General features: G+C 39.9%; 1 protein-coding gene across 1 annotated transcript in view; it reads right to left on the bottom strand.

The window, feature by feature from the left end:
- Positions 1 to 18,330, bottom strand: part of LOC124552313 (protogenin A-like) — a 394,295-nt gene that overhangs the window by 19,861 nt on the left and 356,104 nt on the right. Inside the window, exon 18 of the mRNA XM_047126586.1 lies at positions 2,365 to 2,475. Within this exon, the coding sequence (XP_046982542.1) occupies positions 2,365 to 2,475 (111 nt within the window). The remainder of the gene's footprint in view (positions 1 to 2,364; positions 2,476 to 18,330) is intronic.

The following is an 18,330-nucleotide window of genomic DNA, read 5'->3' as shown; positions in this document are numbered from 1 at the left end:
GGTCAGCCATGACATAACTCTTCCATTTGTTGTGGAGTGCATGTGAGATAGTCAAATACGCCCAGACTTCAGAAAGAATGTAATACTTCCAACTACACAGATATCAAGTGCTGACCAGAGTGAATGTTACTGAACTATCAGTTTAATAAGTAATGGTTGCAAAATAGTAACAAATTCTTTACAGAAGAATGGAAAAACTGATAGAATTTGACATCAGGGAACATCAGTTTGGATCCCGGAGTAATGTAGGAATACGTGAGGTTAATACTGACCCTACATCATCTCTCGGAAGACAGGTTAAGGAAAGGCAAACCTAAGTTTATAGCACCTGTAGAGTTAGAGAATGTTTTTGACAATGTCGACTGGAATACTCTCTTTCAAATTCTGAAGGTAGCAGGGGTAAAATACAGGGAGCAAAAGGCTATTTACAACTTGTACAGTGACCAGACGACAGCTATAAGTGTCGAGGGGCACGAAAGCGAAGCAGTAGTTGAGAAGGGAGTGCAACACGGTTGCAGTCTACTGCAAAGTTATTTAATCTGTACATTGAGCAAGCAGTAAAGAAAATGAATGAAAAATTTGGAGAAGGAATTAAAGTTCAGAGAAAAGGAATAAAAAAAATAGATTTGCTGATGACAATGTAATTACAGCAGAGACAGGAAAGGACTTGGAACAGCAGTTGGATGGAATGGACAATGTCTTGAAAGGAGGATATAAGATGAACATCAACAAAAGCAAAACAAGAGTAATGGAATATAGTCAAATTAATATGGTGATGAGGAAATTAGATCAGGGAAGGAGACACAGCAGAATAACTGACGATGGCCATACTAGACAGGGTATAAAACACAGACTGGCAATGGCCACAAAAGGGGAGAAATGTGTAAACATTGAGTATAAATTTAAGTGTTAGGAAGTCTTCTCTGAAGGTATCTGTCTGAAGTGTAGCCTTGTACAAAAGTGGTAAGTACTTCAGACAAGAAGAGAATATAAGGTTTCAACGCATTCCTGCCAGACCACAAAGACTAATGCAGTCCTCCATAAGTTGTACACCTTTTTTTTTTTTTTACATCTTTTTGTGGCTCCTGTTTATAAGATGAAGGAAAAATGCAGATTATGATTTCTTTCAAAAATACTGTCATCGATTCCAAAGCCATCACTGCCAATTTTGGATCTAGATTCTTGAAGAAGTCTCAGAATTTTTTCATAGTCGAACTGTTCCCCATTTTATGATGAACTTTTGTGATCAAGAAGCACACTGCAATGCCAAATGTGCAGAAATAGTCGTGTCTATTATATGCTTTCCAAGTTGTATAGCACTGTCTGGAAGAAGGAACATCCACCTAGCAGTTCTCTGAAGCACTAGAATAGCAAACAACTGACTTCAAGCTGTCACTACTTGGAAATAGCCCACAGCAGCATGAAGTAATAATCGGGGAAGCTGTGCTCTTAGATTCTTCCGAGCACTGACTGTTACAGAAATCCCAGTGTACCAGAAATTTTTACAGGCTGTGTGTGTTGTGTTAAAATGTGATGCAATAGAAGAAAACTGAAGATTATATGACTACATCACATAACGTGTGAGGGGGGGTAATGAATTGAATTGGGGAGAAAAGAAATGTTGGACACAACTTGACGAAAAGAAAGATTGGTTGATAGGACACATTCTGAGGCACCGAGGAATTGTCAAGATGGTATTGGAGGGAAGCGTATGCGGTAAAAATTGAAGACGGAGACCTAGGAATGAATACAGTAAGGAGGTCCAAATGAACGCAGATTTCAATAGTTATTTCGAGATAAAGACAGTTGCACGAGGCAGACTAGCACGGAGAGCTGCCTCAAACCAATCTCCGGCCTGAAGACCACAACAACAAGAAAACATAGTTTACTTAAGAACAACCAACGTCTCCTAAGTAGGAATGAATGCGCATTGCTACACTAGTAAAACATTTTTTTAAATAATTTGTCTTTTGCAAAAAGAACGAGAGCAGAGCATATTCCTAAAATTGAATTTGTTTTTCAGCAAATGTATATTGTTCCAGCCACTGTTCGGAACTAGCAAAATAGATGAAATCATGCCTGTAAACAAATAAAATTAACAATACTCCAGGAGGAATATGCCGTCATTTCTAAAATACTGGAGGATCGTGGTCGCAAGAAAATAGAAAATAAGGCACTTTACCTTCACATGCTTCGGGAAGCCAGTTACGACTTTATGACATTTATTAACTCTCCACACGGTGACAGTACGAAATTATTCGGCTGCGCTCACAGAGGCCCGTCTGCACCGGTGTTGCAGAACGTGGCCGACATTTTGCGCTCACGAAGCCGACCCCTCCCGGGTGAAACTGTCCGCTGCCTCACCTGTGGATTCTCGGTAATGTGGATGCCCGTGGACGTGTGGCCATTAGGGATGCGACCGTTGCTCAGCACCGGACGCTTCACTCCGTTTGTGTGACCGTTCGGGTAGCCGCCCTGCAGAAACCAAACCCAAATCAGATCAGACGATCACGATACACAGGAGCGCAGCAGTGCGGAATACAAACTAGCCGACATGTGCGCAGTTTTGTGAGAGATCGGATGGTGAGGCTGGTATGTGAGGCAGTGAGAGAGGACCCAAGTTATCCACAGACAGGCAACCAAAGAAAATTACTAGGGAGACAGCCCAGTTACAGCATTCGGCAAAAAGACAGTGTCGATCGAGAGAAAAGGTTATATTCGCTGCAAGAGCTTCTACGACTGGATGAAAGGGGGTTTATTTAACATCTTACTCAATGAAGAATTTACAGGTACCTGGATAACTAATTCAGTGCTGAACTGCACTTCAGTATTAGCAGTAAGGTGAAGACATGCAGGGTATACAAAGCATACTGATAGGAAGGAGGGGAACACCAGAGTTAATCATGTGTGGACAGATAAAACTGGTATGTTCCTTTAATATGAAAACAATGGGAACAGTAGGTACTTGTGAAAATAGACGTCTGATAAAAAAGTTATGTGGAACCACTTACAAGCAGTTCAGAAAGATTACAAATGTACAAATAAGTATAGTGGAACAGACAGGATATTGGGAAATGACAGGCAGAGAAGACATCACTATTATCACAGCTATCAACAAAGAATCCATCAATAAAGATATGAACAATTACACATAGGTCTTAAAATGCCTTCAAATTAAGAAAAGTAGTATGGCTGTTTTCCAGCTATCTAGCTTATTTATATCAACTATTGTCTATAAAAGGAAACAACTGCCCAAAATGATATTACATCCAAATATGAGGATCATACAATAATTATACAGACAAAAACAAATAGCTTTACATTAGAAATGGTTTATTAAATCAATAAGGTAAACTCTCTATCTTTTTACACAATCCAAACCAACTTCTGTGCGCTTATCTAATCTTCTTACAAGTCTTCTAATTTCGTTAGGAAAGAATCCTTTATTTACATCTGGATGACAATTTTGCATTTTTTAACCCCCTTCATTGCCATTTAACTTGCTGACAAAGCTTCTTTCATGAGACCAAACAGATAAAAATCCAAATGGGCAAGGTCAGGAGGATGAGACAGAAGCTTCCAACCCACTTTGCCAAAAGTTTCACGTGTCAGTTGTACTGCACGAGGTCAACCACTGTCTTGAAGCAGCAGCACGCATATCCTCTGCCATTCCAGAGTTTCCTCTTCAGTGTAGGATTGACTTTGTTCTCAATAGTGCCTGAGAAGTATGGGCTGTTATAGTGTGTTGCTACTCGAAAAGATTACCGTATTTACTCGAATCTAAGCCGCACCTGAAAAATGAGACTCTAAATAAAGGGAAAAAAAATTTTCCCGAATCTAAGCCACACCTGAAATTTGAGACTCGAAATTCAAGGGGAGAGAAAAGTTTTAGGCCGCACTTCCAAATCAAAACAAAGTTGGTCCATTGTAATATGAGACACAATTTAGGTCGAATGAATGACGATACAGCTACAGTAGTTTGGTTCGAGTCGTAAGCTTAGCAGCTAAGCTTTACCAGGTAGCCATTGCTATGCGTCAGGGGCTCCGTCCGAATTTATACGGGTACCCTTCCTTTTTTACGTGCTTCGCCTGGTTTGAATCGATTGCTTATTTTGCTTTGATCTGATAAGTGCCGTTTTCTTTGTTATAGGTGTTTACGTCACTCTGAGCTGAAAATGCAATACGATACTGTCATGCATTGTTTGTCGCATTCTGATAGTGCGTGTTTACAGCCTGTCGCCGCTCGCGGCATGGCTTGCTTTTGTGCGCGCTACCGCCGCTTACAATTAAAAAACAAGAGAGAGGAATCGTCTCATTAGCGAAAGAAAGGCAAGAGACTGCTATTTGTTGTTACTTACACTGCTGCTTTCTGTGATAATGATCAACAAGAACCAAATAATAGACTGCGTATGATGGAACATGTTCTGATTGAGAGTTAGGCGAAAATTTTTCTCCGTTTGAAAATCTTTGCGGCCGCTTCTTTAGTACATCAAATTCTGCACAGAAATTAGTCATCTTAGATTTAAAATCTAGTCAGTTGCCATGCTTCGTCTCTGGCTGTATCACTACTAGGCATAAGAATAATACGAATATAAGCATGACATGATACGTATATTCTTTCACGTTTGCTGTTGTCTCACTCTATTTTTGTAGTTTATTAGGCAGACAGGATTTAAATAAGATAGCAGCAAACACAAAAGAATACATCACAAAATGTTATATTAGTATTATTCTTATGGTGAAGAGAATACTGCATGCGATTCACATTTCATCAGTTTCCTATTAGCAACCATCTCTTCTCACCGGGTAGGAAAAAATTCCGAACCTAGAATTGGCCATATTGACAAACATCCCAAACAGTCTTGCCAGTCGGATTTTCGTAGTACATTGAAATTCTGCTACATTCGAAGATGAACAATACGGAATTTGTATTTACTTCGTTGGGTAATGTATGAAAATGCAGTGGTCGAAATTCGGGGCACAGAAATAAAGCTCGTCTTCCCCCCTTTTTTTTATTTATTTACTGACGCAGAGGTTTTGGCGCCAGTATTTATCTTTGTGCCTACAAAGCATGCCTGTGTAGCGCTACATATATTCGATGGCAGAAGTTAGTTGTGGCGGCACCTACCAACATTTTTCAGAACTTCCGCTTCCTTTGCACTCGATTCTAAGCCGCAGGCAGTTTTTTGGATTACAAAAACCGAAAAAAAGTGCGGCTTAGATTCAAGTAAATACGGTAAATAAATAAATCTGACCATGGACACTCTGAAAGGTGGTCAGCATAATCTTCCCACCCATTGTAATTATGTGTGGGCCGGAGAGGTAGGATGTTTCCACTGCGTACTTCAACACGTGAACTCTGGATGAAGATGATGAACCTGAGTTCCATCACAGGCTGAAATCCTGTCAAAAAAATGCGTCTTCTTTGCTACTGAAATGATTTTTGAACTCAGTGCAAAAGCAAAACCTCTGTTCTGTGTGAAGGACAGTAAGCTCTCTGAACACACACCCCATAACTTTTGCAGTAATTCAGTTCAATTTAGATGATGGAGTGAGTTGTGCCAATACTCATTCAACATTCTTTCGCAACACATTCTTGTTAGTTAATAAGTTGCATATTGCATGGATTATTTTGCACAATAAATTGTATGACGTGAACAAGTCATTTTACATTGATCTTGCAAATTAATCTGTACATATGGTTACATACTGAACATTTATATGGAACTTAGCTCACCCCCTACCCCCATTCCTCCTCAGATAAGTGATCAATATGAGATGGCAACGCAAGCTCAATAAAGTGAATGGATGCCGGGAGCAGTGCTTGTTGGTTACTCTTTTGCTGCAACTTTTAAATTTTTCCATTCTTGTGTAAAGGCTTACACAGTTTACGCAACTACTGCCATGCTGTTTCTTCATGCAAGAGAATACTTCTGATGGTTGTATATTTTCCAAAAGTTAAAACAGGATCACAGAATGCTATTCTTCAAAAGTATTTTCATCTCACAGGCATGACATCAAAACTAAGTACTTAGGTGAAACTTCCTGGCAGATTAAAACTGAGTGCTGGACCGAAACTTGAACTCGGGACCTTTGCCTTTCGCGGGTAAGTGCTCTACCAACTAAGCTACCCAAGCACGACTCACGCCCCGTCCTCACAGCTTCAGTTGGGAGAGCACTTGCCCACGAAAGGCAAAGCTCCCAAGTTCGAGTCTCAGTCTGGCACACAGTTTTTATCTGCCAGGAAGTTTCATATCAGCACACACTCCGCTGCTGAGTGAAAATCTCATTCTGGTTAAGTCCTTAAATATTATGTTTACATAAATATTAATCCAACAGATAAGTAACACTGTTCGCAAGGTAGCCAACACAAAACTTTCAATTTCCTGCATTAAGTGTTGCCTTCAGTAACCATGTTTGTTTGGTTAATTGTTGACTGGCTCTCATACACACAAGGAAAATGTCTAAATGTCTAAATGTCTACTGACCAGACAGCAACAGACATACAACAAATGAAACACTATCTAGCTTTGTGAAGGAAGGTTATGTATATCCAGTTCAAGAGATGAAAAAGGATTAGGTTAATGGGAATTGACAGATTTATCTGCGCACCTGCATAGAAATGTCACAGCTGACTGCCCATATCACTTTTACAATACAGGGCACATCACCACAATATGGACATATTTAAAAGTTTCTCTAAACAAAATTTTGCTAGTGGCACATTAAATAAATTATTTTATATGGTAAGCGGGGGACTTTTACGTGGTAAATGGGAAAGGGGGGGGGGGGGGGGGGAAGCTATAGAGGATAATCGTTTTACTTCAGATAATGGCTTCTGATCTAAATGTGAAGTGCGTGCATGCACGATAAAATGTATCTCAGTCCATGATGGTGAACTGCCTCGATGGCAGTCCTTCTCCCATCTCACTGAAGGGATTTGATTTGTTCAAGAGACTATCAAACTCAGCTCTTTATATACTGACCCAGATTTAAATAGTGGTTGTTGGGAGACTAAAAGTCCTTAGAACACAATATATATAGATTATCAGACAACCAGTTTTTTACCAAACAGCTACAGGAGCCAGTGAACCACTCTGCACAAAAACATGTTGAATTCCAGATGCCAATGTTTCCAGGCATAGCTCCATAACACTCACATAAACTTCATTTGTGACATTTCCATTGGTTAAAAATAAATGAGGGCCATGAAGACCCTCACTGAACCCAACACTTAGCACTCAAAGACTTCGGGGAAATTTCGATCTGGCAACAGACTCTGGACTGTGTGCAAGCCAGCAGTCATTTTCCAAATTAGATTTTGCATCCACTGTAAAAATTTTTTTGTTAGAAAAGAATATGATTCACCGCATGACATCATTTTTCAATGTACGTAGAAGCAAATTGCAACAACAGACTCACTTTGTCCTAGCAGTCTCTGAAAGGACTTATCAGTTGGAGTATTTCTACAGATGATCCTCATCAACAATTCTACCATTAATGATTTGCTAATGTTGGTAATCTTAACCAAAAGTAGAAAAGATTGCCTGAAATTATCTGAACTCTGGTGAAGGAGCCCTACTTTGGACGACTTTACGCACCTTCCTGATGTGGTCTTTTGAATTACGCTTCCTATACAGTACTCTGAAATCTTCATTTAATTGTTCTAATGCCAAATAGTATGCCACAACATCACAAAACGCAGATTCTGGGTATCTGGAGAAGCAATTTGTACCGGCTGCCAAAGATCTTGTGTGAAGGCCTTTGATAATCGTGGCTCTTTTTCCATACTCTGATCAGCATCTTGCCAATTTGAAACTACAACACTTCAATACAAACAATTGACAATACAGAGCCTCAGCAATGACATATGTTGAGAACATAGTGTGGTAGGGAACTTAAATTTAAATGTGAAAATATATTTGTAGGTTCTGTCATCAATCTTTTGAGCATTTTAATGCAGCCCGCCACACATCCTCTCTAATGCCAACCTCTTCATCTCAGAATAGTACGCACATCCAATGTCCTTAATAATTTGTCACATGTATTCCAACAACTGTCTTCCATTAAAACTTTTACCCTCCACAGTTCCCTTTAGTACTGTAAAAGTTAGTCCCTCATTTCTTAAAAGATATCCTATCATCCTGTTCCTCTTTTGTGTCAGTGTTTTCCTCACTCCTAGTCAGTACACCTAATTTTCAACTCCTCATCTCAAACGAATCTCTTCTTATGCAGTTTCCCCAGTCTGATTCACTTCCATATTGTGCTATGCTCCAAGCGTACATCGCAAATTAAGACCTCTGTTTAAGATCAGTAAACTTCTTTTGGTCACGAAAGCCCCCACTGCCTATGGTACTCTGCTTTTATGTCCTGCTTGCTTCATCTGCCACAAGTTGTTTAGCTTCCAAGGTTGCAGAATTCCTTCACCTTGTCAACTTCACGGTCACCAACTTTGATGTTTAGTATATCACTAAGGTCATTTCTGCTACTCTACATTACTTTTGCCTTTCTTCAGTTGACTCTCAGTTCACAGTGAGAGATCATTAGACTGTTCATTCCATTCAACAACTCCTGTAATTCTTCCTCACTTGACTCAAGATAATAATGTCACCAGCACATCTTATCATCTACATGCTTTCACCTGGAATTTTAATCCCTCTCTTGAACCTTTCTTTTATTTCTGGCAGTATTGTTATAATGTGCCTTAACACTATGACTGACTGACGGGACAAGAAATTTTTGGTATATTGCCAATCCTGTCATTTGACAGTGTACAATTTCCTCCGCTTTTAAATATGAAATAATGTATCCTATAACAACTGATAGATTGTGGAAATGTGGTTTGTACATTAGCAGGTAGATCGGTTCAGTTGTATGGAATCAAATTAATGGAGGGCAGCAGCTGTTTGTTCAGTAAGGAAGTGAAGGTCAAAGCTTCAAGTTTTCCTATGAATGACAAAATTTTGCTTGAAATGGAGGAAGATGTTATCCCCAGTAACAGTGAGAATGACAATATCAATAATTCCTATGGTCACAATGACTTTGTGCAAGAAAAAATTGTTGAACTTCAAATGAGTATTTCTCATTTTGATTTCATGAAATGTTTATTGAAACAAATGTTCACACTTTTTTGATGTTTTTTTTTTCCTTTCCTCAACTCTGAAACACTTTATTGTTATCGGTTCAGAAAATTAAGTGGGTCATGGGCAAAAAGCCACGCAAAAAAATTATACTATGAAAAAAAGTGTGAAATAATTTATAATTATGGTGTTGTGATGTTTCTTTTCAATCCCTGAAAGTAGAATAGTAGATTATTAGGTCTAGAATGGTAATAACCAATTGTATTGACTGTAGTACACTTTTGTATGTTCTGCAGATCCTCACATTCATAAAAATGTATGAGGAAAAACTAAATATTCAAAAAAGTAATCCAGGAGAAGTAGTTTCAGTTTTCATAAAGGGTTAATATTATAGTTAAATGTTGGCAAGTCATTGCACTAAAATATATCGAAAATTGATTAAAAAAACTGACATTCCTAGAAACTTAAAAGTTTTACAAGGCAGCAGTTTAACTGTTAAAATAAGTCACAATTGTTACATGTGTTAGTATTGGTCACAACTTGAAAAAAGCTTATGTGCTGAGCCAATGCTTTTTCCAGTAGTGGGCATTTCATGCGTGATGAGAATGGCTGGCACTCACAGCTGTGAGCTGTATTCCCGATGACATTCATTGCTCATTTCTTACTGGTGGAGTTTGTCTCTGAACTTCTTAAGTCCTCTGACACAGCACTTACACATCGGCCATACTGTGGGTATCATTTTGAGATTGAGCTTGCAAATAGTGGAATGCAGTCCTAGTATTCACATGGGAAATGGCACACACATTACTGTGTTACGGTTTAGTCCATGGGGTTAAACCAGCACACATCACGTACAGTGAATGACATTCTTGACAATTCAATCTGACGGAAAGGGGGAAAAGTGTTAAGCAGGTTGTTTGAGCAGCTTGCAGACAAGGTACCATTCGCAACAAGAGCAAGGAATCGTGTTGCACCTCGCACAGTCTGCAGGCCAATTATGAAGTGCAGATTGGAGACACATGGTTGACAACCTATGGAAGTTTTGAGTCTCGTCACAAAGTGTGCTCGAATAGCCTTACGGTGAACACTTTCGACAAGCGGGAAAGCTGGGTTCAAGTTGTGATCCGGGCCAAATTTTCATTGTCTTCATTCCATTATACAGCCAATGGTAGTCCATATTCAAAACTGCAAATACATTCCATATGTGCATAGGAGATGATACTGAAACCAGTACATGAAAAGATGGAGCTCTTGTCAATACAAACAATGCTCTTGTTTGGTCAGTTCTGCACGAGCCATTACCCTATCTGTACCCCGATCATGCAAGCTCTCAGCCTGCAAGAATACGACATTACTGTCCTGCCAATGAATTTTAAGACGGAATGCTGAGGATCGGCAGTTCACAGCTTGCATTCAATTTATGGGATTCACAGAGTGTGGTACATTACACTATCTGGTCCGAAGTATCGAGATACCTCTATGTAATGTGGAATTGACAGCTAGATGTCACGAGAGACAGACCCGACAGTACAAAAGGAGGCAGGGTATACATCAGTCAGACTTAGAATGTTGAGTAGTCATTGGATGTCACCTGAATAAGAAATCCACCAGGGGCATTTCAACCCTTATAACACTGCCCAAGTCAGCTGTCGGTGATACGATCGATCGTGAAATGGAAATGTGAAGGAACAACAACCACCAAATCGTGACCAGACACATCTCATGTACTGACAGAACACAGACTGTCGAGCAATGTGGAGGGTGATTGTAAATAATCACACGAAATCAGTGGAAGGACTAACTCCAGAGTTCCAAAATGCTAGCAGGAGTCCAGCTAGGACAACGGTTGTGTGTACTGAGTTAAAAAGAATGGGACACACAATGGTGAAGCAACTCTTCATACCCCACATGTTTCTATAATCGGTGCTGAGCAACACTTGAGGAAGTGTAAGGAGAGATGCCAATGGACAGTGGATGACTGGAAGTGAGTGATTTAAAGTGAGGAATCATGCTATTCCCTGTGGCAATCCAGTGGGAGAGTTTGGGTTTGGAGAATGTAGCCTGCCATCACGTGTGGTGCCACCGATGAAATGTGGAGACAGGTGGTGCTATGGTATATGACACCACCCCCCCCCCCCCCCCACCAATGGTTAAGGTGTGGAATCCTTACTATGCTTAAGAAAACACTAAATTCAGAAGGATATGAAAACTTTTTACTGCATTGTGTACTGCACAGAGCAGAAGATTAGTTCAAAGACAACAGCTGTTTGCATCGGCACGATAGTGTACCTTCTCACAAAGAAGAATATGTGGGGCAATGGTCTGTGGAGGATAATATTCCTTAAATGGACTGGCCTGCACAGAATCCCTGTCTTAACCCAATGGAACAGCTTTGGGACGAGTTCAACTTTTGACTTCATTGACAGCATCCGACATCACTACGTTCCCGTTTTGATTCCTGAGGAAGAATGGGCTACCATTCCTCCGCAGACAATCAGACACATCACTGAAACTGTACTCAGCATAGTTCAAGTTGTCATAAAGGCGAGGGGTATACACACCCATATTAATGCCCACTAAGAGGTGTCCTGATGTCTCTTTTTAGATAGCATAAGCTACCAAAATAACCACAGGTGAGTGGACACAAACTGTCGACCAACCCGGGAAGTTTGTCATCGAGTCACTTTAGTACCATTGAGTCGGGGGGGATTTGGGGGTGAAAGACTAGCCGTGACATACACTTTATTGGACAAAGTAACATGTGCTGTTTAGCACCGACTGTTGAACGGCAATTTACTTGCAGCATTGTAGAACATGAACACCATAAAAAGTAAATGGTTAATTGAAAGCTATGTTCTGTGTAGGAATTACTTCACTATATGAGTTACAGTTTCTGTAATCAGGCAAAAAGAAATCTGAATGCCTTGTTGCAACAGGGGTACCACCTATCTTCTATGCCACATACAATAGTACCTAACACACACATTTAATAAGTGATCGATTGGTCAGGGCCTCCCCATTCACATACCTTTAGTCCCTTAAATTTCTGTCTGGGGGGAAATTTAAAAGCATTGGTGTATGTCCAACCCACAGACATTATGCACACATACTTCACTGCATGAGTTGTAGTTACTGTAGTAAAGAAAAAAGAAATGACAAAAAGGACATTGAATGCCTTATTTGAAGAAGTCAGAAACATGAAAGAATCAACAGCTGGGGAATTTGCTTGCATTTTTCATAAATGCAGTTTCAACAAAAACGTTTTCACTCTCTGTTCCAGAGGTCAATCCAATGTGACCAAGGTTTGACAGTGGTTGCGGGAGCTGTTCAGAAGTCATCACAATGGAACTAAGCTGCCGTGGTGTGTGCTTGCAGAAGTCTTCCTGACTTTTGACTGAGGAACCGTAGTTGAAATGTCTGCAGGGCAGTGTGAGACATCTGTAATTTTTGCAATGGAGATATGTTTTGCATCACATCACCACCTCTGATGAAATCTGTGCACACTAAAAACAAGATGTTAAGAAGTGGAGAAGGACGGGTGGACTAACTCCAGCAGAAGCTGATACCTGTCAGTTGGCAAGTTGTTCACCACAGAGTTCTCTGGTTTGCACAGTTTTTTGCATAAAGATTTTTTGGACATGCATTGTACCATTAACAGAGCATTACTGTCATTTTTCAAGTGAGGCTGTCTCAGTATAAGAAAGAGTGGCACAGAAGTGGTTAATTTTCCACCATGACAATACACCATCCCACCCAGCTGCAGTCAGTTTGTTTCTCAGGTACCCTATTCTCCAGATTTAGCTTCAAGCAATTTCTTCCCATCTCACAACATGACAGGGTGGCACAGTGGTAAGAAATTTTATTCTAATGAGGAATTGACTTCTGTCATGAGCAAGCATTTCACAGAGCAGAACAAAATTATATTCACAATTTGCTCACCAATTAGAAACTACATGCTGCAGCGGGAACCGAACCTGAAAACGAATCCTCGCCAGTCATAGAAAGTGCTCTTGCTGAGTGTGTCTTGAGACGTATCTGGATAACTCACAGTTTAAATTCTGTGAATGTCTCTCTCTTACTTTCCACATTTCACAGGGGCTATTTCTGTTACAATTAAAAACTATTTCAAAATTCACAGGACAAAATAGAGTCTCTGATATGAAATACAGCAGGGATTTCTTCTGAAAAATTCTTACTTTGCTACTTCATCACACTTCTGTAGCTAGAAAGAGTACACAAGTACCACCAGTCACATATATAACTTTTATATATTGATTTTTTGCACAAGCATTATGGCATCAATGCAAGGGAGTGATGCCACCTTTTAAAGAGTGTGGCTGGTTTGCTTTTGTCACAAAATGATTCAGATTCAGAACCAAAGATGAAGGATATTCTCCTTATTCCCCCTCCACTTCCTACTCTACTCAAGCAGCCTCCTAACAGCACAGTACTATCATCAAAGGCAGTTTCCATTTCTCTGGTCGAGTGGAGACGCATTGCCTTTTCATTTTAGGGACCCCTCTTCCATAATCCCAATTTTCATTAATAATATGGGGATTATATGATATCTGTCACAACAGGATAAAGTCATAATTGAACCAGAAATTTTTTTGCTCTTTTTTTTTCTCTCTCCAAAAGCATCATCAGTGATCACTGCAATTGTATAGTGATTTTGTTTACATTTTGGTTTAACAATATCACATACAGTTTTCATGGTGAAAATTACTTTTTAGTACATGAGGTTTTCTTTTGCATCTTATATTATTCCCATGTGTTCTCCTACACAGGTGTTCATTTTCCAACACACTGCATTTCTTCACTAGCATAATAATTTTTTTTCTTTTTTTTTTTTTTTTGCATGTTTTAGATTCTTCAAGGTGTCCCAGGAGGAATGGCTAATGTTCAGGGATATTACAGGAATCATCTTCAGAGCAAAAATGTCTAGTAACAATGGGCTTTAAAATGCATATCTCAAGAGCTATGGAATTTTTCTATCTTGGTACCATGAAACATATCTCTTCTACTGAATAAATGCTCATGGATCTTCAGACATGCATTTTAGAACCCATGTTTACTAAGTAGTTTTTTCTCGTTTTGGCTCAAACAACCTCCTCCCGAAATATGGAAAGCAAAGAGTCTACAGTGGAAGAAAAATGTTTCACAGCAAACAAAGATGAACAACTACTTATAGTTCTTAAAATAGGGATTTTAGGGCCAATGTTTACAGGATTCCTTTGCTTCGAATGATTGTTCCTGTCTTATCCTTGAATACTGACCAATCCTCCTGGGACACTATGTATAAAAGATCCAGGCATACCCACTCCCAGTGCCATGACAACCAGCTTTAGCAAAGTAATAATTATAGCATTTCAAAAGATATGCAAATCTCTTCTCTAACTCAGGTGATGATTTGAAAGTTTGTGCCGACATCAGCATGCGGTGGCTCGATTTCTCGCCATTATTCGTAACCAAAACACCTAGAAAGCTGCTGGTGATCCTTTTCTGCCTCCAAAGTAACTTTAATGTTGGTATGGACTCTCTTCAGATATCTGGGAAGTCACTGAGTTGTTCATCAGAGTGGCTCCAAATGACAAAAGTGTCATTGACGTACCTGTGCCCCACCTTAGCCTTACAATGTACCAAGACACTGAACATATGTTGTTGTTGTTGTTGTGGTCTTCAGTCCTGAGACTGGTTTGATGATGCAGCTCTCCATGCTACTCTATCCTGTGCAAGCTTCTTCATCTCCCAGTACCTACTGCAACCTACATCCTTCTGAATCTGCTTAGTGTATTCATCTCTTGGTCTCCCTCTACGATTTTTACCCTCTACGCTGCCCTCCAATGCTAAATTTGTGATCCCTTGATGCCTCAAAACATGTCCTAACAACCGATCCCTTCTTCTAGTCAAGTTGTGCCACAAACTTCTCTTCTCTCCAATCCTATTCAATACCTCCTCATTAGTTACGTGATCTACCCACCATATCTTCAGCATTCTTCTGTAGCACCACATTTCGAAAGCTTCTATTCTCTTCTTGTTCAAACTAGTTATCGTCCATGTTTCACTTCCATACATGGCTACACTCCATACAAATACTTTCAGAAACTACTTCCTGACACTTAAATCTATACTCGATGTTAAAAAATTTCTCTTCTTCAGAAACGATTTCCTTGCCATTGCCAGTCTACATTTTATATCCTCTCTACTTCGACCATCATCAGTTAATTTACTCCCTAAATAGCAAAACTCCTTTACTACTTTAAGTGTCTCATTTCCTAATCTAATCCCCTCAGCATCACCTGATTTAATTTGACTACATTCCATTATCCTCGTTTTGCTTTTGTTGATGTTCATCTTATATCCTCCTTTCAAGACACTGTCCATTCCGATCAACAGCTCTTCCAAATCCTTTGCTGTCTCTGACAGAATTACAATGTCATCGGCGAACCTCAAAATTTTTACTTCTTCTCCATGAATTTTAATACCTACTCCGAAATTTTCTTTTGTTTCCTTTACTGCTTGCTCAATATACAGATTGAACAACATCGGGGAGAGGCTACAACCCTGTCTCACTCCTTTCCCAACCACTGCTTCCCTTTCATGCCCTCGACTCTTATAACTGCCATCTGGTTTCTGTACAAATTGTAAATAGCCTTTCACTCCCTGTATTTTACCCCTGCCACCTTCGGAATTTGAAAGAGAGTATTCCAGTTAACATTGTCAAAAGCTTTCTCTAAGTCTACAAATGCTAGAAACGTAGGTTTGCCTTTTCTTAATCTTTCTTCTATGATAAGTCGTAAAGTTAGTATTGCCTCACGTGTTCCAACATTTCTACGGAATCCAAACTGATCTTCCCCGAGGTCCGCTTCTACCAGTTTTTCCATTCGTCTGTAAAGAATTCGCGTTAGTATTTTGCAGCTGTGACTTATTAAACTGATAGTTCGGCAATTTTCACATCTGTCAACACCTGCTTTCTTTGGGATTGGAATTATTATATTCTTCTTGAAGTCTGTGGGTATTTCGCCTGTCTCGTACATCTTGCTCACCAGATGGTAGAGTTTTGTCATGACTGGCTCTCCCAAGGCCATCAGTAGTTCTAATGGAATGTTGTCTACTCCCGGGGCCTTGTTTTGACTCAGGTCTTTCAGTGCTCTGTCACTCTCTTCACGCAGTATCTTATCTCCCATTTCATCTTCATCTACATCCTCTTCCATTTCCATAATATTGTCCTCAAGTACATCGCCCTTGTATAAACCCTCTATATACTCCTTCCACCTTTCTGCCTTCCCTTCTTTGCTTAGAACTGGGTTGCCGTCTGAGCTCTTGATATTCATACAAGTGGTTCTCTTCTCTCCAAAGGTCTCTTTAATTTTCCTGTAGGCAGTATCTATCTTACCCCTAGTGAGACAAGCCTCTACATCCTCTAGCCATCCCTGCTTAGCCATTTTGCACTTCCTGTTGATCTCATTTTTGAGACGTTTGTATTCCTTTTTGCCTGCTTCATTTACTGCATTTTTATATTTTCTCCTTTCATCAATTAAATTCAATATTTCTTCTGTTACCCAAGGATTTCGATTAGCCCTCGTCTTTTTACCTACTTGATCCTCTGCTGCCTTCACTACTTCATCCCTCATATGTTAACATAGCAAAAAAATAAATAAATCAGTAATCGAATTTGTTGCCTGCACAATTCGAAAAGTCACCTTACTTTTTGAACAGCCCTCATAATAGCATTACAGCATCGAGGAACACTAATTATCACTACATCTACATCTACAGGGTGATTCAAAAAGAATACCACAACTTTAAAAATGTGTATTTAATGAAAGAAACATAATATAACCTTCTGTTATACATCATTACAAAGAGTATTTAAAAAGGTTTTTTTTTTTCACTCAAAAACAAGTTCAGAGATGTTCAATATGGCCCCCTCCAGACACTCGAGCAATATCAACCCGATACTCCAACTCATTCCACACTCTCTGTAGCATATCAGGCGTAACAGTTTGGATAGCTGCTGTTATTTCTTGTTTCAAATCATCAATGGTGGCTGGGAGAGGTGGCCGGAACACCATATCCTTAACATACCCCCATAAATCACAGAAATCGATTCTTTTAATCTTATCAGCTGCAGACAGTGCTTGAACCAATTTCAAACGATAAGGTTTCATAACTAACCGTTTTCGTAGGACTCTCCACACAGTTGATTGTGGAATTTGCAGCTCTCTGCTAGCTCTGCGAGTTGATTTTCCTGGGCTGCGAACAAATGCTTGCTGGATGCGTGCTACATTTTCATCACTCGTTCTCGGCCGTCCAGAACTTTTCCCTTTGCACAAACACCCATTCTCTGTAAACTGTTTATACCAACGTTTAATACACCACCTATCAGGAGGTTTAACACCATACTTCGTTCGAAATGCATGCTGAACAACTGTCGTCGATTCACGTCTGCTGTACTCAATAACACAAAAAGCTTTCTGTTGAGCGGTCGCCATCTTAGCATCAACTGACGATGACGCCTAGTCAACAGCGCCTCAAGCAAACAAATGTACAACTAAATGAAACTTTATAGCTCCCTTAATTCGCCGACAGATAGTGCTTAGCTCTGCCTTTTGTCGTTGCAGAGTTTTAAATTCCTAAAGTTGTGGTATTCTTTTTGAATCACCCTGTACATCCATACTCTGCAAGCCACCCGACTGTGTGTGGAGGAGGGTACCTTGAGTACCTCTATCAGTTCTCCCTTCTATTCCAGTCTCGTATTGTTCATGGAAAGAAAGATTGTCGGTATACCTCTGTGTGGGCTCTAATCTCTCCGATTTTATCCTCATGGTCTCTTCGCGAGATATACGTAGGAGGGAGCAGTATACTGCTCGACTCCTTGGTTAAGGTATGTTCTCGAAACTTCAACAGAAGCCCATACCGAGCTACTGAGTGTCTCTCCCGCAGAGTCTTCCACTGGAGTTTACCTATCATCTCCGTAACGCTTTCGCGATTACTAAATGATCCTGTAATGAAGCACGCTCCTCTGCGTTGGATCTCCTCTATCTCCTCTATCAACCCCATCTGGTACGGATCCCACACTAGTGAGCAGTATTAAAGCAGTGGGCGAACAAGTGTACTGTAACCTACTTCCTTTGTTTTCGGATTGCATTTCCTTAGGATTCTTCCAACGAATCTCAGTCTGGCATCTGCTTTACCGACGATCAACTTTATATGATCATTCCATTTTAAATCACTCTTACTGCCTACT

The sequence above is a fragment of the Schistocerca americana genome, chromosome 10 (genome assembly GCF_021461395.2).
Source record: "Schistocerca americana isolate TAMUIC-IGC-003095 chromosome 10, iqSchAmer2.1, whole genome shotgun sequence".
In the NCBI taxonomy this organism is placed as follows: Eukaryota; Metazoa; Arthropoda; class Insecta; order Orthoptera; family Acrididae; genus Schistocerca; species Schistocerca americana.
This window is presented reverse-complemented; position numbering and strand designations above follow the sequence as displayed.